The sequence below is a fragment of the Notechis scutatus genome, chromosome 7 (genome assembly GCF_049901735.1).
Source record: "Notechis scutatus isolate UNSWTSFEM ecotype Mainland chromosome 7, rNotScu1.2, whole genome shotgun sequence".
Classification (NCBI taxonomy): Eukaryota; Metazoa; Chordata; class Lepidosauria; order Squamata; family Elapidae; genus Notechis; species Notechis scutatus.
The window spans coordinates 6,940,303-6,965,118 of record NC_142015.1 but is presented as its reverse complement, the minus strand read 5'-3'; the positions used below and the strand labels follow the sequence as shown (position 1 = coordinate 6,965,118).

Below are 24,816 nucleotides of genomic sequence, written 5' to 3'. Positions count from 1 at the left end.
AGAATAAGAGAAACAATAGGACAGGGACGGTAGGCACGTTGGTGCGCTTATGCACGCATATATGTGTCCTAGGATAATGTTGTAGGATCCAATCTGGTCAGTCACCGGGGAGCAGGGGTTTAGTCTTCTGAACTTTTGGTTTCATTCTGGAGCTCATCTTTAGGGAACTTCTCTGCAGCAGAAGACACATTCCACTAAACAGACATTCCCTGAAGATGGGCTCCAGAATGAATCCAAAAGCTCAGAAAACTAAACCTCTGGTCCAGTGGTGGGATTCAACATTTTTTACTACTGGTTCTGTGGGCATGGCTTGGAGGACGTGGCAGGGGAAGGTTACTGCAAAATCTCCATTCCCTCCTCACCCTACTAACCTGCTTTCCAGCTCTGTTCTCCTGTGCAGGGCAACAAAAGAAGACCAAGACAATCCGCTGGGACTTGGGAGGCAGAGAATAGATGGGGTTGGCGGGGCCAGTCAAAGGTGGGATTGGCTGGTTCTCCGAACTACTCAAAATTTCTACGACCGGTTCTCCAGAATTGGTCAGAACCTACTGAATACCACCTCTGCTCTGGTCCCAGTGACTGACCCAGATTGGATCCTGCAATCAGTTATCAACCGGTAGCCTATAAAAAGGCACAACATTTATCCTTTCCTTATTAGGGAAAAAACTTATCTTCATGATAGGGATTGAGTTTTTAATGCACATTTGATAGGAGGATTTCTATGTGTTTTAAATGTCCCATATATCCTATATCGCCTGAAGCCTTGGCTTACCTGGTTAGTTTTTTGTTGTTGACAATGATAGGAAATTATGCAGCTGGGTTTTTTTCCTTCCAGAAACATGTTGATAAATTCCAAAGATACGATCTTGGAGGCCACCAGGAACTAGAATAAAAGAGGTTTACAAGCCATCAGTAGCTTTTGGACGATGAATTGACTCAGCAAGTAGGACCATATCAGGATGCACTTCTGTAGTGCAACCGATAGCACTGGAGCTACCAATGGGACACTGTTGGGTGGGCTTGAATCTGTCTCCATCCATGGAAGGACCGAGTGAGAATAGAATGCAGGGGGAATTTTATGGCCCAGATCTGAATTCCAGTTCATGCTGACCATCTGTGAAATTCAGCAAATAAAAATATAAAACAACAGGGGACTTTCACCATTCATGTGCATACGTGATCACAGCAGAATTGACCTAGTTTTCCACAAAACTCCTGAATTGTAAGAACAATCTTTTCTGAATTAAACTGCAGACTAAGTTATCTGGGATAGAGTTGTTAGGATAGCCTGTTTATCATGCAAAATCATCAAGAGATTGCTTTTAATCCAGGGCCAAGAGTTGATAGGTTTGTAATATTTTTCTTAGAACACTTTCCTCCCTTTTAGCTCTACAGAAGGTATCCCTCTAAAGTTCTTGGATGATGAAGCATTTTCCCTTTATTGAAAATATTTCCTATGGACTGTTGATATTCTTGTTGGGGCTCAGAGGCCTCTAAAACCACCAGGATGAGTGTTTTGTAATCTCCCCATTTTAAAACTGCAATCTCCAGATTGTGTGTGTGTGTGTGTGTGTGTGTGTGTGTGTGTGTGTGTGTGTGTGTGTGTGTGTGTGTAGAAGAAACAGACATCTTGCGATCTCCGGAACTTAAAATTACATTTATTGTACTTACTAAGCTTTCGTCAGCCTCTGCTGACATCATCAGAATATTAAGCTGCCATTAGAGATCTTTGCCTTTATATATCATTAATCAATTTAGCCCTTGAACGCATAATAGGCCCTCTCAACTGCCTCCCATCCATAATTAGCTCTGTTGTTTTTGCTTCCGTCATGTTGGTTATATATACAGGATAGGTGAGACATGAATATAGAAAACAAAATTCTATATGAACTTGAATTTGTTGTCAATTGAGACTAAATGATGCAGTGCTTCCCTCTAGCTCTCCCAGTTTTAGAAAATTTGCATAAATGTGCTTATATCAAGTAATCTAGCCTACTTTTTTCCCAATCTGTCACCTTGAGAACTACATTTCCCATAATTCCAAATGCCTTGACTTAGCCATCCTGACTGAGAATCTGTATATCAATAGCTGCAAGAAATTTGAAAGGAACCAAGATGGGAAAGAAGATCTAATATGCTTTCTATCAGACACAAAAGATCAGATCCACATTTGATGGTTGAATTAAACAGATTTATTTATTTACTCATGCCAATGCTTAGGAATATTATCAATTAATAGTTGATAACACCTGCTAAGAGTTAGATAAGGGACAATAGAATTCAAGGGGGAGGCCCTCAACATTGTCAAACTATTTACTAAGTCTGCATTACTATTACTATTATTACTATTAATCCTCCCATCCTTTCTTTCACCCATCTCCTCCCACTTATGACTTTATGACTGTAACCTTGTTGCTTGTATCCTAACAATTTTTATTGACTGTTTCCTAGTGTTGCAGGAAATTATGAGGCTCAGACCTTGGAATCCAAAAATAAGTTGGTTTTATTTGCACAAACAGGTTCAGAATATTTTAGTGAGAGTCACTTCTGAACAAATTTCGTACAGAACAGCACATGCCTATATACTTCTTCAGAAGGGGCAAAACACAGAAATATAACTTGTCAGTCATTCATTGGTTACTTGAAACACAGCTCCCCTGTTGCTAGGCTAGGATGGCTGGATGTCACAAACCCATCTTACTAAACTCCCTAGCTTGTGGTTTTGTTACAAGCGAGACAAGGTATCTTGGCAAATGTGACTTTGTGACCGATAGATGATCATTGTGGTTTGGCTTTTCACACTTCCTTGTTCTTTCTCTTGCCAATACCACATATTTCACTATCTATAAAACTTGTATCATTATTTCTCTAAAATTAATATATTTTTATATCCTGCCTTACTAGTGTGATTTGATCACTTATTGTACCCTATGACTATTATTAAGTATTGTTGCCTTATGATTCTTGACAAATCTATCTTTTCTTTTTATGTACACAGAGCATTTGCACCAAGACAAATTCCTTGTGTGTCGAATCACACTTGGCCAATAAAAAATTCTATCTATTCTGCCTGCCTGCCTGCCTGCCTGCCTGCCTGCCTGCCTGCCTGCCTGCCTGCCTGCCTGCCTACCTACCTACCTACCTACCTACCTATCTATCTATCTATCTATCTATCTATCTATCTATCTATCTATCTATCTATCTATCTATCTATCTATCTATCTATCTATCTATCTATCTCTACACTTTCACTAAACATAATGAGTAGCACCAAAGCTCAATTTAGACTGTGGAAAAACATTCAAAGTTACAATGGCACAGAAAAATGTGACTTATGACCATTGTAGCATTACTGCAGCCATGTTATCGAATTCACAACCAGCATGTATTTGCGATGTTGACAGTCTCCTAGGTTCACATGTGTCTTTCCCAGGGGGTTTCCAAAAGCAATGTCGAGGGGGAAACTGGGTTTGCTTAATGACTCCGTGATTCACTTACTAATTCATGGCAAAAAAAAAAGTGAAAAGTCAGATATGAAATCACTTAACGTCTGCTTGCTTAGTGAGGGAAGTTCTGGGCTCATTTCTGGTCTTAACTCGAGTTTTATTTTTATGCTATCTGTGATTTGTGCCAGAAGGTGCATTTATGTGGATGAGTTTACTTCAAAAAACAAACAACAAAAATTGCTTCTGACAATTACATCCCTAAGTAATAAAAGATTTTCCCCATTCCTTTTTAGCACCTCCTGGTGAGGCTAAAGGGTGGAGCCCAGGTTGGAGAAGGCCGGCTTGAAGTGTTGATGAATGGGGAATGGGGGACCATTTGTGATGACAGGTGGGGCCTACATTCAGCCAGTGTGGCCTGCCGAGAATTGGGCTTTGGAACCGCGAAGGAGGCCATCTTGGGTGCAAGACTTGGACAAGGTAAGCATATTTAAAATTAGGGAGTTATTAGAAAGGATGAAGGAATAACAGACATGGAAAGACCAAGAGCTGAGCTCATGTTTTATATGCAGAAAATCCCATAATCTGGTCATTAACATCTTCAGGCTTAAGAAGGGATTGCTTGATAGGTAAAATGATCTGTCGAACTCAGGCATGTCAAACTCAAGGTCTGTGGGCCGGATCTGGTCCATGGGGTGCTTAGATCTTGCCCTGGAAACAGATAATAATAACATATAATCAGAGTTGGAAGGGACCTTGTAGATCATCTATTCCAACCACCTGCTCAAGCAGGACACCCTACACCATTTCTCACAGATGGCAGTCCAGTCTCTTCTTGAAACCCTCCAGTGATGAAGCTCCCACAACTTCCAAAGGCAACTTCTGATCCATTGGTTGATTGTTCTCACTGTCAGAAAGTTTCTCCTTATTTCCAGGTTGAATCTCTCCTTGATCAGTTTCCATCCATTATTCCTTGTCTGGCCTTCAGGTGCCTTGGAAAACAGGTTGACCCCTTTCTCCTCTCTGGGGCAGCCCCTCAAATATTGGAAGACTGCTATCATGTCGCCCCTGGTCCTTCTCTTCACTAGACTAGCCTTGCCCAGTTCCTGTAACACAGTGGCCCCCAACCTTTTTTGTGCCACGGCCTGGTACTGGCATCACAAAATGATCCGCGGCCCAGTACCGGCATCAGCATGCATGGCAAGGCGAGCCGAGCGACCGGACAGCCAGCCGTCCCCTGCTTCTCCCCGCCACCTTCAACTCCTCCTTTGTACCTTTGTCGATGGGCTTCGGGACGGCTTTGAGACGGCCACTCGGCTCGCCTTGCCTTGGGTGCTGAAAGAATCCTCGCGCCTTAGTTTTGTTCAAAGTCGCCCCCCCTTCGATGAAACTAAGGCGCGAGGATTCCTTCAGGACCCAAACGCTGCTTTCCAACCGGAAAAGGTCACCGGAAGCACTTTCTCATCAAAACAAGATGGCGGCGCCCAGCAAACCGGCGGCCCGGTAGAAAATGTTCCACAGACCGGTACCGGTCCAGGGCCCGGTGGTTGGGGACCCCTGCTGTAACAGTTCTTCATGTTTTAGTCTCCAGTCCCCTAGGACTGGCCCGTGGTGCCTCTGCCAGTGAACATGGAGCTTGGGAAGGCCATGCACGGCCCTCCCAGCCTCCATTTTCGGCCACCACAGCCTCCTGCAGTCCTCGGTGTGTAGAAAATCTGTAAAGAAAAAGCTGTTTTTCTAGTCTTCCAATGGTTAAATGATTTGATGTAGGAGGAGAGGCAGAACCTGGGGTGGAGTCAAGAGAGGAATCTGCCAGGAATCATTCCGTTGCCACAAGCAATCCAATTCCAGCTCCTCTTGAATTCCATCAATTTAGTGTTGACCATTAGTTGACCAGATTCTTGTGTATAGGCATGAGCAATAAATCAAATGAACTGGAAATTAACATGCAGTCCTGATTCTTCATGCCTTTTATAACCTACTGAATTAGTTTTTAATCTACTATTTTAGTTTTTAGACTTTGTACTTTATTTTGCTTTGCTTTGGTTTCTTCTGCCTTGAATATACGCTGGCATAGAAAAGTAAGGTACTGTCTGTTGGCTAGCACCCTAAGAGTCCAGTTCTATTTGCATCTTTTGAATTTAGTGGGAGTATTTAATAAACATGCATAATATCAGACACTAATAGATTTACTAGAGAATATTCATGAATATTTATCTGTGTATTTATTTAGGTAGTTGTAAGCTGTCTAGTTTCATCCCAACTTTGGACAGTGTTCAACATGAAACAACTTAAAAGAATATAATGCAAACCGATGCAAAACAGATGTGTGGAAAACCAATACCAGCTCTTAAGTCTATGGAGATTCTCGGTCATCCAGGTCATAGTTGTCCCAAAGGTGCTTTTTCAAGAGGCAACTGGACTTTCTGGGTTTTGTTCGTTTTTTTGAAGATTTTGCTTCTCATCCAAGAAGCTTCTTCAGCTTTTGCTTCTCATCCAAGAACTGAAGAAGCTTCTTGGATGAGAAGCGAAATGTCTTCAAAGAAAAAGCAGAAAGTCCAGTTACCTCTTGAAAGAACACCTTTGGCAACACCAGCTCTACTAGACTGACACGTCATCAATGGTCCATTATTTACTTTAACCCAAGACTTGGGAGCAGAGCTAGATTTTAAGATCTTGTTTCACTGAGGCTGCATTACAAAAGGGAACCATAAGCCATTCTACAGGACTATTTTTCCTAATTTTGTAGTGCCATGATGTCCATATAAGTTCAAAGATTTTATAACCCTCTGTTTTCTTGCAAAAGTAAAAAAATAATGTTAGAAATCTTCCAATAATCCATGTTTATTTGCCATCTTTCTGTAATCCTACAAAAGAATGATCCTTATCCCTGTTGAAATGTCAGGCTTGTGGGCAAAAATAGCCAAAAATGCCTGTTGCATATTTTGCTTCCATTTCTCCAAATGAAATTTTTTAAAAAAATGATGGAGAAATGGAAAATTGGCCTTTGTTCTGTTTCTAACAATTGAAAGAAAGAAAGAAAAATATTGGAAACAGCACCTCAAGAATAAAAACAAAATTAACTGCAGAAAAATGTCATTAAAGCCCTGGATATTTTTAACGCAAAAGTTTCCTGGGCCTCTATTTGGATTTGAGGGCATCTGGACAATAGAGATGTCCTGTCTATGAATTGTGCTTTTTTTTTCAAAAGGCAAATGCACTTTCTTGGTTTTTTTTCCTTTGAAAACATTTAGCTTTTCATCTAAGCTTCTTTGGTTGAACTGAGCATCTCTGTAGACAGTCTATGAATTCTTAACACACTTTCCTTATATCTGATTTTCTCCAGATGCAGTGATGTTCTTAGGACAGGTCTCTAGGGGAAAAGGTTCTGTTAAGCAGAATAAAAAGGCAAAAGGAAACACAACAACATTGGCTCACCAAATTAATGAAGTCATGTTTTACTCTCTGAAAGGGGGATTGTCTGATCTGCACATTTCCTAATTGAAGAACTATGCAGATACGTTAACTTTAACTGCTACGGTCACCAAATTGGGGTACTTTCCATCAGAACATATAAAATATATATCTTCTGGTTTATTGTGGGAAAATGAGCTTATGAGTGTTCCTCTTTTTTTAAAGGCATTGGCCCTATCCATCTCAATGAAATGGACTGCACAGGGTTTGAAAAGTCTATTACGGACTGTAAATTCAGCAAGGAGATCAGGAGCTGCACCCATGAAGAAGATGCTGGTGTGAGATGCAACATCCCAGCGATGGGCTTCCAAACCCAGGTGAGATAATTGGCACCTTGAATAACGGGAGAATCTTAACTATCTTCTTAGAGAATCTTCTTCTTCTTCTTCTTCTTCTTCTTCTTCTTCTTCTTCTTCTTCTTCTTCTTCTTCTTCTTCTTCATCTTCATCTTCATCTTCATCTTCATCTTCTTCCTTCTTCTTCTTCCCCCCCTCTTCCCCCTCCTTCTTCTCCTTCTCCTCCCCCACCCCTCCTATAGAATGCATTGTGCACTTCATCATAAGAGCTGGAACATGGAAATATCATTCTTACATTTCCCCCCTTGACCTCCAGATCAAGAGGCCATCCACAGAGATACAATCTGTTCTATTTTGGAGATTATTGGTTTACTTTGGGCCAGCCACAATCTGTAAGACCAATTTACCCCACCTTGTTGTTACTGCAAAAACATAATGAGGAGAGTCAACCCAAAGGTGCTTTTTTTCCTAAAGGCAACTGAACTTTCTTGATTTTTCCTTTGAAAATATTTTGCTTCACATCCAAAAAGCTCTTCAGATCTGAAGAAGAACTTCTTCAGTTCAGAACTGAAGAAGCTTCTTGGATGAGAAGCAGAATGTTTTCAAAGAAAAAAAACTAAGAAAATCCGGTTGCCATTTGGAAAAATCATCTTTGGGACAACCATGACCTAGATGATTGAGTATGAGGAGAGTTAATCGCTATGGTAGCAGTGAAAGCAGAAGTTGCGGTCTTCTTCGGGACCAGTCTTACCATTAGACAGAGCAAAGGAGCTTGGGTCTTTTGAGGGCACTTGTTCTTATGCTTCGGTAGCATGATCACTGCTTGTGATGTCAGCTACTAACCCATGGGGTCAAATTCAACTTTGAGCACATTGTAATATTTTTAAACCCATGTGCAAATAGAGCTAAAACTATATAAAGTGCAGCACACAAACAGATGTAAGAAGACCAAAAACACAAGCAAGCTCCTCAAATAGCTGCGGTGACCTGAAAAGGGTCATATGAATCAGACTTTTGGATACTTCTTAAAATGTTTACTAGATTTGGGTTTTAAATAGGAGGAGCTTTTCCTCAACCCTCTGTATTGAGGTCATCTTCAGACTGCTGGCTGAGAGTCCATGCTGGCAGGCAGTTCAGTGAATTTGTAAGATTTACATCCCAGGATTTGGCCAAATTCCACATGTTCCATTCAATTTAACATCTGTGTCCTCTTAAAATCCATGAGCGCAACATAATTTGACAAAACATCCTAGCCTTTCTCCAAATAATTTGCTTCATAGTTTTTACCAAGCTTCTTCCTAATACTTTCATTAAAACACTCCGTCTTAAATATCAGTTTGGGTTTATGCTCAAACATTACTTAATGTCACGGTTATGAGGCCATGTAACTTCAGTTTTGAGACCCTCAACCCCAAAAGAGGCTTTTGCCAACCTGATGTCTTCTTGAGGGACTACAGTTCACATCATATCCTGGTAGCTTAGAGCAGCGGTCACCAACTGGTGGGCCGCGAGAAAATTTTGGTGGGCCACAGAGAAATGTCATCCTCAGAGCACCCCACAAAGCAATTAATTCATGCTGCCCGGAAACACAAGGCTCCCCTGCCCACTCACTCCTTACCTGGCAAACTTGCCTGCTAAATTGCTATTTTTCCTTTTTCAGCTGTTCTGCTGTGCTGGGAGATTTAGATTAGCTAGAAAGCAGGAAATTGTTGCATTTTTTGCTTTCTAGCTCATCTTTAGACCTTAGGCTCTGCTTTTAAGCAGAGCCGAACCTTCCTTAGGACTGAAGCTTCGATTATTCAGTGCAGACTCAGGTAGCCGATGGCAGATAGATAGATCTCTAAATGATTCTGTGAGTAATTCAATCTGCCTGCCTTCTTTGCCTGATTTTGGGTAAGAGTTGCTCTTTTTTATAAAAAAAAAATCAATATTTACATACATGGTGTGTTGTGAGTTAATTTTGTGAGTTTGCTTGCAAGCAAATTTTATGTGACAGGTTCAGAAAGCCGATCTCACAGATCTCTGAACGCATCTGTGATTCTGTGAACAACTCAATCTGCCTGCCTGCTTTGCCTGATTTTGGGTAAAAGTTGCTCTTTTTTATTAAAAAAAATCAATATTTACATCAATATTTATAATATTTACATACAAGCCATGCCCAGCCAGTCACATGACCACCAAGCCACACCCACAAATTAGGCCATGCCCACAGAACCGGTTGTTAAGAAATTTGAATCCCACCCCTGCCTCTGTGTGTGTGTGTGTGTGTGTGTGTGTGTGTGTGTGTGACCCACGTCAGCAAGCCACCGTCAGTCAAAATTCATATTAGTGGTTCCCGGGATTTAAAATTATGAGTTTGGTGGTCCCTGAGGTCCAAAAGGTTGGTGACCCCTGGCTTCGAGACACTGTGAATTATAATTCAGTATATCTGAAAAGTATTAGGTTAGAGTAGAACCAGGGGTGGGCTGCTGAGGGTTCGCAGGGATTCAGGAGAGCCCCTAGCTAAGATTCTCTGCAGTTCAGAGAACCCCCGAATCCCACTCCTGGCTGGCCCCGCCCATCTCGCCCCTCCCAGGAGTCCCCACGTGGCCCGTTTTGGATGCAGGTAAGTGCAGGGCATGTGCGGAGACTCAGGGAGGGTGAAAACGGGCTTCCCAGAAGTTCAGGAAGGCCAGAAACCGGCCCGTGTCTGGCTTCCAGAGAGCCTCCGGAGCCCAGGGAGGCCATTTTCATCCTTTCAGAGGTTTGAGGAAAGCCTCCAGAGCCCGGGAGGGGGGAAACGCCCCTCCCCCACCATGGGTGGGTGATTTCGAGTCTCTCTCTCTCTCTCTCCCCCTCTCCCCTCGCCAAAACTGATCTCACAGGGTGGTATTGTGAAGAAAATAGAAGGCAGGAATGTTCTGTATGTTTGCTGCCTTGAGTTACTTATAAAGTAATAAAAGTGGAATAAAAACAAAAACATAAATTATGCATAATTTTTTGTCTTGGACATGAAACATAGTTCGTGATATCATCTTGATCATGCTGATGGGATGATATTATTGGACAGCAACTCAAAATGTGGAGGTAGCCTGAGCTATGCCAATATGATTCTTTATTCTGCAATTCAGTTCTTAAAATGAGTAGAGTTTTCCCAACTCATCCGGAGGCAATCCACATAAAAAAGCCAGCCAGATAATTCTTGTAAACCAATTTGCCAAGCATGTTGTCAAGCCCGAAATTGACATATGAGTCAATTTTAGTTAGGGTTAGTATATATTCTTTTTCTTACTTTCTCTGTAGCAGTCATGGGGGAAAGGTTTTCAGGTTTGCCACATTCCTAAGGGGGGGAGGAGTGGAGATAGGGAGAGTTGTTAAGGCTAGGTGATTCTTCTTCCCGTGGGAAAATGAGCTGTCCGTGCTCAGGCCCCTGAAGATTTGAGGTGAAGATTTATGACATCAAGTAACGTTGAATTACTTCTACTGGAGAATGTGACTTTTGGGGGTTGTTTCTAACTTTTAATTATTGTGGGGTAATTCCGGGTTGTGTCAGATCCAGAATTACCACAGATTTTGCCAATTTGATGCTTTCCTAAATAAAGGAAATTGTGTTGGAAGATGGACTTTGTTCTTTTCTTTTTAAATGGATTTCATCACTTGGAAACCTGACATTGTTCCAGACAACTCATTTCCCTACCCTATGTCCTCTCTGAGCAGAAAATGCAACTTTCTGTCTCTTTTATGGAATGAAATTGGAGTGGGGCAATCACCATAACTTTCATCGCTGTCAATTATTCTCTACAGATACGCTTGAATGGTGGCCGCACACCCTATGAAGGCCAAGTGCAAATTCTCCACGAACACAATGGCACATTGATATGGGGGTCCATCTGCGGTGAAGGATGGGATATAATGGATGCCATGGTGGTTTGTCGCCAGCTGAATCTCGGCTACGCTAGCCATGCATTCCAGGTACAAGATAGTTTTAATTCCACGGGTGCAAACAAATTCCCGTTGTTATTCATTGCTCTTAGAATTCAGTAGTTCTTATCTAAAGACAAATTCTTTGAGTTTTCAGGCCAAGACTTACTGAATCCCAATTTGCAACATACACATTCCTTGTGTTCTTGGCATCATACACAACTTTCTTCTGTGTCTGTCCTTCCGCTTCCCTCTGCTTTCGCCTTCCTTCTCCATCTCCCCATATTTCTGTGTAATCTACTTCCTTTCTTCCCTTCCTGTCTCCTTTGAAAAGATATGAAGCTGAAACAGACATTGGTGTCCCTCTTCTGAGTCCCATGAAATTGGACTATAATTTGGGCCGATCAAAGAAATATGTTTTTACAGCCCAGAATAACCAGGAGCTACACTTACCTGTTATGTCCCTGTCGGAGTCTGAATCCAAGGAGGAAGATGAACAGCTGACAGGGAGTGGGAGTGTGGCTCCATTGGTTGTAGAGGAAACTGGGGAAGGGCAAAGTCCAGCTGGGCAGAGCAGGGGAGAGGGAGTTCAGAGGAAGACCCAGGCCTACCCCCTCTTCAAGCGGGGAGGAACGGAGAAGAGAGCAACGTGGGTTGCGTGGCTTATGGGGGAGGAAAGGGCCCTGATTCTCTTCATTAGCCACAGCGGGGAAAAGAGTTTAAAAGAAATGCATGCTGAGAGGCAGCTGCTGGGAGCAAATGTGAGTTTATCTTGTGTTGACTTTGCTTATCTGTGTTCCTGGCGTCTTCCCAACCTGTTGAGTTATTGCCGTGCCTTCACATCTGGAATTCCTTCTCCTGCCCTACCAGACTAATTATCTCATTTTGCCTTGATTGGACTTATAATTACAGTTTTTGTTGACCATGTTTTGGACTTGATTCTCTGCAGCCAAAGGCTGTTCCTGGGAGAGTTCTTCTCCAGCCAGAAGGTAACCAGGACATTGGGGGCAAAGTTGGAGCTACTAAAGGAATTCCTACTGATTATCTGACTGTGTTGCCTTTGGGGCATGCCCCGGGACATCACACTTACCAGTCAAAGATCAGTAACTTGAAGAAGAATTATAATAGAATTGTGATAAATCAGATACTAGTTGACACTATTTCTTTTGTAGAAGCTGAGTATAATTTGAGGCTTCCATTTAATGTTCCACGGAGCATCAATATTTATTTTTGGAGCATTGTGGCACATAAGCACAAGGGTTGCTTCGAGATACCAGATCAAAAATCCACCAGGTCTCATGTTTTTATTAGTGGTCACTGACTTATTTCAAACAAAGAATGACAATGACTATCTACTTTGATCGTTAGTCCCCTGGTATATGAAGGCTCCAATTCACCATCTTTTTATAGATACATTTTTAAAAATTATACTGCGTCAGGTCAAAGGGTTCCTTCCTGACATTTCTCATCTCTTGGGCTAATGGTAGCTCAAAAACTCCTCCTTTCAGCTATAGAAACTTACTGAGTGGGGTGAATACCCAAGTAAGCCACACTGAGTTCCTGAGGAAAAGGTGGAATATAACTCTAATAATAAAATGGCATATTTATGTCTTGTCTTTTCTCTGGAATGCTCAAGCTAGGAATGGAACACCTCCCTTAATTTTAAGTTAGCCTTGAATTGTACTCTTCGATTGACAGAAAGGAGAAACATTAAGGTGAACACTTTTCAACTACACTACTGAATTCCATTTGATTTGAATTACTTTTCCATTCAATTGATTTAGTCTTAGTTCTGGACACTCAACATTTTGGAGGCCCATTTTCAGCCACAAATGCCTGTTGAGCCAAAAATAACACATTCATCGCTCTTGTTAATCCAAGCAGTTGTGGCTGAAACCACGCAGCACAATAGCTAGGCAGCAAGAAGGAAAGTGACAAATTGAAGGCCCTGGAAAAGATAATTAAGATGACATCATTTGCAACCATTGAGAATTGGCCCACTCATATTTCAGAAAGGTACAGCTGGAGAGGCTATCTTCTCTACACAGTATCTTCTACCGCAGTAACCCTGCTGAACTAGCAATTATATCTGGTCTTATTCCTGCTGGCTTACTGTGATCAATTTTGATGCATTACATCAATGGTTCTCATTCTTTCCTTCACAAAAGATTCCTTTAAATATATTTTGTGGCCACGGGCCATGGGCACAGACTCCCAAGATTTAATTCAAGGTTTAAATCGTAACATGTTTTCAAGCTTTCATGGACCCCCTGTGACTACAGGCTGGCAATTATATGGATCCTGCAGCTACATCACAGTCCCAGTCCCCTCTTTTTCCAAAGCTAAATTTTTATAAGTTAAAGATTAAAGAAAGGAAAGAGACACCTGGAAAAATCTTAAGAGGACAAGCCATGTGAGAGGGAGTAAGCTAGGAGGAGAGAAGTAGGAAAGGAAAGAGGTGGGGGTTAATTTCACAAAAATGCAGGGGAACCTCCACACCCCAAAAACTTTACCCAAAGTTTCTGTGTCTCTGTGAAATAACTCCTTGGAGAATCCCATCCGCAAAGGCAAACAGCAAGCCACAGTAGCTATTTAGTAGTAAGTAGATCTCATTATAATAAAACTCCATTTACAGCCCTTTTTGTGTATTTACCTCCTCACTTGTAAATTCGCCATCCAATCACTTCATTCATAAGTAGGTAGATAGGTGGGTAGATTGGTAGGTTGATAGGTAGTTGGGTAGGTAGGGTGAGTGAGTGTGAGTGATGAACATAGATAGGTAGGTAAATTGGTAGGTAGCTAGCTGAGATAGTACCTACCTACCAACTTAGATATATGGATGGATGGGTGCAGCGGTGGTATTCAGCAGGTTCTGACCAGTTCTGGAGAACCGGTAGCTGAGTTTCTCCAGCCATTTCTCTGCTCGTGCCAGTGTTATGGATGGCTTTATAATGGGCAAACAGGTCATAGAACCAACTCTGTGTATACAGATAGCATCTCTTGTTACTGCTCCCTGCTCACTTGGTAAGTGTCTCAAAAGTTTGAGCCTTGAATGTATTTCAAAAGCAGGCATCATACCTAGAAGTGAATACTTGAGGAGAAACGTACTTTCACTGAGTTTTATATCCCGTGATGAGGCATGCACCAAAATTGTCAATTTTTGGAAGCTGACTTGCCTGTTTTGTGCAAAAGACAAACAATAATACATCCCAGAGATGGTATTCAGCAGGTTCTGATCAGTTCTGGAGAACCAATAGCGGAAATTTTGAGTCGTTCAGAGAACCGGCAAATACCCCCTCTGACTGGCCACGCCCCCATCTATTCTCCGCCTCCCAAGTCCCAGCTGATAGGCTGGGTCTCCTTTGGTTGCCCTGCACAGGAGAACGGAGCTGGAAAGCAGGTTAGTGGGGTGGGGGGTGAGGAATGGGGATTTTGCAGTAACCTTCCCCTGCCACGCCCATGCTGCCATGCCACACTGGGACAGATGGATGGATAAATAGATGGATAGAGAGATAGATAAATAGATAGGTAAGTAGGTAGTTAGGTAGGAGATGGGTGGATGTTAGGTAGGTAGATAGGGTGAGTGAGTGAGTGATAAATAAATTGGTGGCAGGAAAGAGAGAGTGCATCAGTTTCATAGAAGAATGGCTCTCTCCAGAAAATGGTTGGGAAATGTATTTTTTTAATGAGGATCTCAGTGTTTTGACCTGTGACTTGTTGCAACTCTCTTCATCTCCTCCTTCAGCCTTTCCCCAGGAAATAGGTTGGGCCAGCACACAAGTCAAAAGGGACGAGCAGTGAAGGAAACTCTTGCCTCTTGCAAGTTCAGCTCCATTGAAAAGTGCCCCCCCCCCCCAAGAGGTCTGGTTTATTTTTTCGTACAGCAGCCAATTTTTGGTTCAGGAGGTGAGGAGGACTACTATGTCCACCGAATGCCCCCGTTTCCAATCTCTCTGTGATGTTGACATTAGCGGCCCTTATGCCTGATGGAAGAAGGCATTTCCTTGCGCTGGATCTGCTTATTTTGGAAACAGAGGTCCTTGTGTTTGCTCCAGCCTTCCCCCCTCCTCAAGGAGCATTCAGCCCCTCTGTATATGTGGAACAGACTTACTCTGTGGAGGTTTGCATGCCAAGAAGCCATTTTAACGAGGTGCTGCCTGATGCAAGGAACGTCCTGTTTATTAGTAGGATCTTGGCGGCCTGTTTCTTAGGTGGAATATAAAGAAGAGATTCTGAACGTTGGACAGTCATTACTAATCTGCTGTTTTTTCTTGCCTGGTTTTTATACATCTGATTATAGTGAAGTGTTAACATATTCAGGATGTTAGGAGATGCAGTGGCTCGGTGGCTTCATGACGCTGGAGATGGCCTTTGCTCCAGTAGTTCAAGACCTAGCACAGCGTGGCAGGGTGAGCTCCCATCACTGGCCTCAGCTTCTTTCCACCTAGCAGTTTGAAAGCACACTACATGCAAGTAGTTGCCAATAGGTACCATTTTGATGGGGGAATGAGCCGGCACTTCATGCAGACAGTTAGAATCTTGCTGGCCCTGGAACTTTCCAGATGCCACACCAATTTGCTAGGTGGCTTTAGTAGAGGGAGAGGACCCGACATGCTGCTGCAGGAAAGCTGCTCATCTTTCACCAAGCCACGCCCACATGACCAAGTCACGCCCACAGCAAAAAAAAAAATTTAAAAAAATTGAATCCCACCACTGGCCACAATCATATGCAAAATAAATAAATTAATTAATAATAACATTCAGGATTCCATCACCACCACTGAACTGTTTCCAAGATGACCTGTGTTAGTAGGTTCTTGATCTTCACCCCATCTTCCAAAGCGGGTATATTCATTCTCTATTCAGGGTCCCACCGTCTCGCAGCGAACAACCCTTACCGGCCGCTGGTTGCTGGGGCCGCCATCTGTTACGAAAAGCTCACCAGGCGCCAGCCTGTGACGCACCGAAGCGCTTTCGTCATAAAGATGGCGGCGCCCAGTGACGCGGTCCGGCCGCGCCCAGCTGATGTCGGAACCGGGCGCGCCAAAGGTTGGGATTCTGTTTCAAGATGTAAACTTACTAACTATGGTGTTAAAAGTGCAGCGTTTGTTATGGAGCTGGGGTTCGAACATTCTTCCAGATGCAGAAATCTAGCAAGGGATCTTTTTTAGTGGGTAACAACACAATCTCGCAAGAATTCTGCCTCAAAACAGATTAAGCAGACAGATTAATCATGGAGCTCTGTTGCACTGAGAATTGGAGCTTGGACATGCTACACGCCAGCCAATCTCAAATTAGTGCACTTTGCAATAAATTAATTTGCCAAGAGACTGGCGAGAGAAATGAAGATGCTAAGAGTGATTCTCTGCACTGACTTTCAAGAATTGTATGATTTTCCAGTTTCCAGAGTTTGTGATGGAGCCAATCAAGTCCCCAATAGGTCCTTGCCCATAGCTAGTCCAGAGTAATGATGCTTCTCCAAATTTAAGGTGAACTTGACAGATTTGATGCTGGAATAATTCTCTAGCATGAAAGATCCTATCGCGGAGATGCCAAACTGGTCAGTCCTATTTATTTATTTGCTTGTTTGTTTATTTATTTATTTATTTATTTTAGTTTGTCAAGCATGTATGAGAAAACAAGTATAAGTATGAACATAACATATAAACATATGGGTATAAAGATGTATATATAATACATAAGTACGAATAAATGGGAACAGTAGGACAGGGACGGTAGGCACACTAATGCGCTTTTGCACACCCCTTTACAGACCCCTTAGGAATGGAGTGAGGTCCACGATAGACAGTTTAAGGTTGAAGTTTTGGGGGTTTGTGGATGTAACAACAGTCAGGTAGTGAGTTCCAGGCATTGGCCGCTCTGTCGCTGAAGTCGTATTTTCCGCAATTGAGTTTGGAACGGTTTACTTTGAGTTTGTATCTATTGGAGGCTCGTGTGTTATTGCAGTTGAAGCTGAGGTAGTCATTGACAGGTAGGGCATTGCAGCAGATAATTTTGTGCACTAAGGTTAGTTCAGACCACTGGTGGAGTAGTCCTGAGTTGTCTAGGTCCAAAATTTCAAGCCTGGTGGCATAAGGCATTCTATTGCGGGCTGAGGAGTGGCGTACTCTTCTCATGAAGTCTTATGGTCAGGACAGGGCAACTGCTGACGGAAAAGGCATTCATTCACTCACAGTAGACAAGATCCTTGGCTCCTTCATGACTCAGGAGGAAGGGGTGTTGTGGGGAAACTGCCAAGCAGTTTGATTTGCTAATTATTGAGCAGTTATGTATTTTCCAGGGAAAAGGCCAGGCCTCAGTTGCTCTGTGAGCTCAGGAAAATGCCATTCTAATTGGCTCATAATCCAGGTAATTCATTCTCATTACAGGCCAGTGTGGATGGATTTGAGCAGCAGTGGGGGTTGGGGAGAGGTTGGCAGGAAAACAGCTGATCCAAGTTCTAAAGAGTTGCTTCCAGTTAGGTCAAAAGTATGCAACCTATAGGATTGTGTGTATTGCTTGAAGGTGTCTCCAAAGGTGCCTTTGAATTTTGACTATATATATTTCGTGGGCCACCAACACCAAGCAAGAAGTAAAGGTGGACCAGACCTGCAAATAGTATCTGTCTCTCTCTCCCCCCAGATGCAAAGCCAGGATCATGTAGAAGTAGGATATAGATTGCATCTGTCTCAGGGGTGGGTTTCAAAAAGTTCTCCTACTGGTTTGGTGGGAGTGCACGCTTTGTGCGCGTGCCCCAAACCACACTTTGCACCCCTGATGCGTTTGCAACTCACCTTCTGCTGCAAGCCCTGGGTGTAAAACAGCTGATGCGTGGCAATCGGCTGTGCCGCGCGAAGCAGCTGAGGTTGAAAAGCAGGAAATAAAGATCAGTATAGAGCCAAAAGCAGGTGGAAGAGCTCAGCAGCTGATCGTTGGAGCAAACCAGTTACTCGCAGATGATCGTCATAGCTACCACTTTGGCCGAACTGGGCCAAACTGGTAGAATACCATCACTGATCTGTCTCCCCCTGATTCAAAGCCAGGATCATGTAGAAGTAGGATGAGGACTGCAGTATATCTCATCTCATTTTCCCATGCATCACCATCTGGAATCCCTAGTAATTTCTACTAGCAAAGCTGGTTTAGAGTAAGCAATCACTCCCAATCATTAACTGTTCTTTTTTTTTAAAAAAACACATTTTATTGATTTTGAAGACAAACAAACCATCGTTAACCTTTAAATACATAAAACCTCCATTATTAACTTTACAAGTCAAATGAAATATTATTTTATACAACATGATTCTGTTTTTCACCATTTCAATATCATCTTCATTCCTCTCTATCTTGTTTAACATTATTCTCATCCAACATTCCTCCGAGGTTTTATTAATTCTCAAAGAAAACATAGACACACAAAACACAAAAACATAAAAACTTCTTTTAAGAAAGTAGTTTGGCCCCAGATTACCTCTCTTTGTATGGACTTCAATTAAATTCGTGCTCATCTTATATACCATTACCTATCTTATTTACCATTCTATATCTTCTATATAACTTCTCCCCGCTTTTCACTCTCCTTATTTCTATTTTATTTAATTCATTTTAATTTAAATCATTATATTTATATTTTTTGTCCATTCTCCAAATTATCCATTTATCTCATTCCCTAGAGCAAATTTAAAAAAAAAAGAATTTCTCCTGAAATCACTGATCAAGGTATGATGCCTTTCTATCCTCCCCCTAAAAATATTTAAAATTCCCAATCTGATTCTGCTTAGTACATTCAACCTACTAACCTCTAAAGAGAGAAAATAATAAATCCATAATAATTAATATAATTAAATAATAAATCTAAATTTTAAATCTTATAACATTCCAATTGTCTATTTCAAGAAGCAAGTGCTACAATAATGAGTTTATAATAATATCAAAACAACAGTAAATTAAACTTTTTAATTAAACTCAATATTTTAAACATTCCTTTTAATCTTTTATTAAATTTTAAAATCTATCATTACTAAACATTGCAATATTTTAATCTTTTGTTAATTCTTATAACATTCTAGTTTTCTATTTCTAATACGAATACTACAATACCATCTTATGTACCTTGCAGAATCTTCTTTTTTAAAGAAATTATACATTACCCTTTATCCCTAAACAAAATTCCTTTTTTCCCATCTTGTTTTATACCTTTGTGGCTTTTCCCTCCCTTTTCCCTTCCTTTCTTATCCCACCTAACCTTTTCCCCTCCCCCTTTAACTTCCCCTCTCTGTTGTATTCCTTTCTCCTTTTGCTCAATAACATTAAAATTGAATTGGTTTTGCATCTTATTTTTTCCTTTCTTAAGTATTTTTTTAAGTCTTAAATCCTTCATTTTCCTTCCTTTCTTTCTCCTTTCTCTCTTAACTAAATTTTTAGATTCATTGAAGATGGCGTCTTCTTCTTCTTCTTCTCCTTCCATTTCCTTCATCTGTTGTTGTATTTGATAATTAACAAAGCGCCATTTCTAAAAAGAGAAAGGCTTCTTTCACAGCGTCCTTTCTTTCTTCATATTCTCTAAGTTCATCAACAGATAAAGCCATTCTTTATTCTTCTTCTTAAAGCAACCAAAATGTTTCAAACATTAGAGCAATTCCCCAAAGTTCCAGAGAGAGTCAATCAGTCCAAACAATACACAAAGTTCTCACTTTCTCTTCCTGGGGAGGTATCAAAGGGAGAGGAAAAAACCTCCAATTTATACTTTAAAGCCTTATTGCAATTAATTTCTGGTCTCAAAATCTTCAAGGCATCCCTCCAACAAAATCTTAATATTATATATATATATATATATATTTGTCCTCTTCCTTCCCACTTAAAACAAGAAGCCAAGTTTTACCTTTTATAAAAAAACAACAGGTTTCTCAATGGCCATTTGTTGATTCCATAAGGAAGGAGAGTGAACTTTCCCTTTCAGCACTCAATTTTGCCGCTTGTAATCCTCCTCTGGAAACGAAGTGTTGTTCAAAAAACCATAGTTCTCAGGATTAAACGCCTCTTAAAATCCTGGGTCAGCCAAAAAAAACTTTCTCTTGACAACTTTCTCCTCTCTTCCTCCTGCTCAATCTTGCCCAGCTGCTGGCTTCTTTGAGGCGGCCATTACAGACCGCCGCTCGACCATCTTGGGAAAAGGGAGTTTTGCCGGCTGGGAAGGGGGTCTGCAACACCCCCAAACCCCTTACCAGCTCCCCCTTATCTTTGGCTGCCTCTTCATGGCAGCCCCAGCCTCCAGATCCGCGGATCGGAGACACCAAAGCGGCTAGCGCGGCAGGGATCGCGCAGGATCGCAAATCCCTGCCGCTAGCGAAGCCGACAAACCGGAAGTTCCAGTCCATTAACTGTTCTATTGGTTAGATCTAAAGGTGGGGAGCTTGATCACTTATTAAGTTATCTGGGGTGGGACCACCAGTTGAAAGGGAGAGAGCTCCATCAGGGGGAGCAAAGAGATGCTCCAGCTGAGTTCATTCAGAGGAGGAAACACCTGAGATCAAACCCTCTAGGTCTGTGATGGTGAACCTATGGTATGTGTGGCACGCAGAGCCATTTGTGCGGGCACATGAGTCCCAGCCAAACTTTCCTGCACTGCACATGCGTGCTCCTCCCAGGTGATTTTCGGCCAGTTTGAGGCAGTTTTTCAGCCTCCTGAGACTGCAGAGGCTTCCCTCGAGTCTCCAGGAGGGCAAAAAAAGGTCTCAAAAGGGCCGAAAATCACTTGGGAAGCACGCGCATGCGCAGTTCAGGCAAGGGGGGTGTTCTGCGTGCATGTGCAGGGGGTCTGGGTGCATTGCATTGTGGGTGCCGGCACATGCATTTTCAACACACCACAAACAAAATGGTTCGCCATCACTGCTCTAGGTCTACACCTGCCATTTCCCAAGGGAAGGCAGAATGTCCGACAAGATTCTTGTAATATAGGCGATCATCAATAAAATATCTGTTTGGGCGCATTCACAAATGATTCTGGATGTCTGTGTCTGGACTATTGGACTGGCAACAGGTTCCCCCTTTTTTCTTGGCCACGTGAAGTCTAACATGTATGTGTTACGTGGCCCATCCTTAAGCTGGGTTCAAATCAAATCAAACATTGATTGTCAATGCACAACATGTCTACAATGAAATTGAAAAGTTCCCACAATAGATGCAAACAGCAGAGTGTGACGGGTGTCTGCCATTGCCTTGCCTTGAAGTGAGATAGCAAGAGTCAAGCTTGGGTCTTTTTGTTAGATTGATTGACTGATCGATTGAATGAACGAGGAATTTATTTCATTTAAGATGGCCAATCTAAAACACCCCATGTTTTTCAGTAGCTTCCATTTCTGGAAAAGCCGATTGGTCCTTCTTTTAGGTCCTGGAAGTCTTTTAAATTGGGTTGAATCTTGCATAAAGTGTGTGTTGTAAATACATCAGCAAGACAGGGAAGGAATTTATAAGCTATTCTAGGAACAATTTTCAGTTCTGTTGAACCCAATTTTATGGTTCTTTAGCCGATCAGAAAAACTTCCTGGCTGCCAAATGTTATTGCAATGATGAATCAAGTCATCTTGGCTTCCTATCCTATCCAGCTGATGATATGATTGATAATTTGAAGTAAAACAATAGTCTAGAACCTGGCTAAGTAGTCATTTTCAATAGATCAAATTATTGGCATAAGAATCATATTACTTATGCCAAGCCTCAAAAACCAAGCGCATCCCTCCATCAAATTTTTCGTACCCTGATTCAAATATTGCACTAACCAGCTGGAATCTTGGGGAGCATAGTATAACTTTCTAAACAGCTAAACCATGGTTTGGATTCTGAGCATCACTTTTCTCATAAGATATTCCCAAAGAACCAGAGTCTACCTTGGTCAAAAGACATTCTGCTTTGCTTCTCCGTTGTTGTTCAGCCAATCCTTTTAGGTCGTATATTCACCGAGACTTCTTTAACAAGATTTATTGAGATGAAAGGGACAAAGTTGCAAGAATGTCAGCAGCCGCACTATTCCCAATTTAGAACCAATTTATTCCCCAATGCATCAGGGTTGTGTTTGACCTTGGAGGGGTGGTGGGCATGGCCATGGTGGGCGTGGCCATGGTGGCCAGCTCGATGTCACTCATGTTGAGGGCACCTGTGGTGGTTAAGTGCTAAGGCAGGACTTCCCTGACACCCTCACTCACTCATTATAATCTCTTTCCTTCCTACCTACTTACCTCTTCTTTTCCTTCTCTCCTTCTCCTTTCTTCTTCCTTCCCCTCGTTCCTTCCTTTTCCTTCCTTGCTCTCTTCCCTTCTTTTTCTTTGCCTTTCCTCTTTCCCTTTCTTGCATGCTCAAATGCAAAAGGGGAAACATTTCTGCTTTTGTTTTGTTTTTAGTTTGTTTTGCTAGCCCTCTGCCAGCGAAAAGGGAGCCTTTTGAGCTCCATCTTCTCCAGCAGAGGCACCGCAGGCCGGGCCTTTGCTGTTTCCAGAGCGGCTCTACTGGCCAGATCTAAGCACCCCGTGGGCCAAATCCACAGGCCTTGAGTTTGACACTCCTGCATTAGGGCACTTTCTGTGTTTCCATCTAAGATACTTCTTTCCAACTGACAAGGAAACATTTCTTTCCTTTGATAATAGCAATAGCACTTAGACTTATGTACCACTTTATAGTGTTTTATGGCCCTCTCTAAGCGGTTTACACAGAGTTGGCCCTTTGTCCCCAACAATCTGGGTCCTCATTTTACCCACCTCAGAAGGCTGGAAGGCTGAGTCAACCTTGAGCCTGGTGGGATTTGACCTGCCAAATTATAGGCATCTGGCTGCAGAAGCAGCTTGCATTCTAACCACTGCGCCACAGAGACTCATGTAATGGAGCAGCTTGCAGGTGACTGTTCACAGAATTATCTCCTGAACTTTTTATCAGTATGTCAGGGGACCATTACAATTGCTGGGATAACTTACTGATAAAAAGAAACCCTGCCAGCTGGAGGGAAGGTTTTGACAATATTCCACGTTGTGAGTTCTGTTACCCTTGTCCAGAATGTGCTACCGAGTCAGTTGCTCACATTTTTACTCTGCTGCCTCTTTATGATTCTTGGCTTGCAGCCTTCATATATCCACTTCTTACTGGCTGTGTTGTTTGGCCAGAACCTAGAAATTGCTCACGTTATACATTCAGACCTTTTATTGAAGATTTCCAGGAACACTGCCAAGTTCTGCTCCATCATTATGGCTAAGCATTACAAGGTTTGAGGTTTAGGTTTTACTTTAGAGGTTTGCATGGCAAACTGAACTGTGCTGGAACATTTGCTTCAATTTCCTTTGTTTTATTACGTCTTGTACGGTGCTTTACATTGCTTGCATTTGTTTTACTGATGATTACTTCACGTTTTTTGGTCTTACACATCAGTAAAGACTATACATCAGTAAAGGAAGGAAGGGATTGCCTGCTACAAAGTAGACAGCAAACCTGAATTTGAATTAAATTTGAATTTGAATTTGAATCCCGGCCTTTAAATCAAGAATTCCCCTAAGCGATCTGATAGCTTATCTAAAATTCAGAGGTTACTGAAGTGGGAAAGGAGGTTTAAAACATACTACAAAACATCTATACTTAATCACCTGCCCTTTTTTGTGTGTGTGTATTTCTTTCTAGGAGACCTGGTATTGGTATAGAGACACTGATGCAGACAACGTGGTCATGAGTGGGATGAAATGCTCTGGGACAGAAATGGCTTTGTCTCACTGCCCTCATGATGCCAAGGTCTCTTGTCCCAAGGGAGGCGGACGCTATGCAGCTGGTGTTTCCTGCACAGAAAGTAAGCTGGTCAAATCTAGACCACAGTAGCGAGCAAAGAAAATTGGTTTTGAAACCAATCAATAATGTTTGATTAATCAACTAATGAATCTTCAATTAACTGGTCAATAATGAACAATCAATGGAATAGCTTGCCTTTCGGCGTTGTGGGTTGTCCATCACAGGAGTTTTTCAAAATTAGACTGGGCATCTATTTGACCAGGATGATTTAAGGCTCTGTGTCCGTGTGGTTTATTTAATGGAAAAGATCTACCGTTGCCTTCTTTAGAGATTCAATTTTCCAGATGAGATCACACCTTTGGGAGTTCTTGAGACCTCCCATTCAAGTTCTAACAAGATCTAACCTCTCAAGCTTTCTCTGATCAGCCAAAGAGAGCCGAGTGCTGCAATTTGCTCAGGCAAAAGTTTTTTTTTACCCACCTGGGGAGGATGGAAGGTTGAGTCAACCTTGAGCCTGGTGAGATTTGAACTGTCAAATTGCAGTCAGCCGGCTGTCAGCAGAAGTAACGTGCAGTACTGCAGTCTTACCACTGCGCCACCATGGCTCAATCCAGATAGATTTCTTGACAATAGTGTGGAACCTCTGGTCACAACTATAATCCGTTCCAGGATTTTGCTTTCAACCTGATTTGGTCATGACCGGAAGCAAGATTGACTGCACATGCGTGTAGGGGGGGGAAATGGCGCAGAAGGGGAAATCGCCACAGCAGGGAAAATCGCTGCATCTGTGTTTGATTACCACCCGAGGATTTGTTTGCAACCAGAGTGAAACATTTAGCAGATTTTTACGGCCGGCACCCGATTTGGTCGCAGTCAGAATCGTTCGTGAGCCGTGAGGTTCTACTGTAGTATAAAAACACTTTGCTGGTATCTTTCTCAGATAA

The 24,816-nt window shown here is 42.1% G+C and overlaps 1 protein-coding gene across 1 annotated transcript in view; it reads left to right on the top strand.

Moving 5' to 3' along the window:
* LOXL2 (lysyl oxidase like 2) overlaps positions 1-24,816 on the top strand; it is an 84,758-nt gene that overhangs the window by 45,621 nt on the left and 14,321 nt on the right. Inside the window, exons 5-8 of the mRNA XM_087969926.1 lie at positions 3,740-3,923; positions 7,083-7,234; positions 10,997-11,164; positions 23,771-23,933. Of these exons, the coding sequence (XP_087826052.1) occupies positions 3,740-3,923; positions 7,083-7,234; positions 10,997-11,164; positions 23,771-23,933 (667 nt within the window). The remainder of the gene's footprint in view (positions 1-3,739; positions 3,924-7,082; positions 7,235-10,996; positions 11,165-23,770; positions 23,934-24,816) is intronic.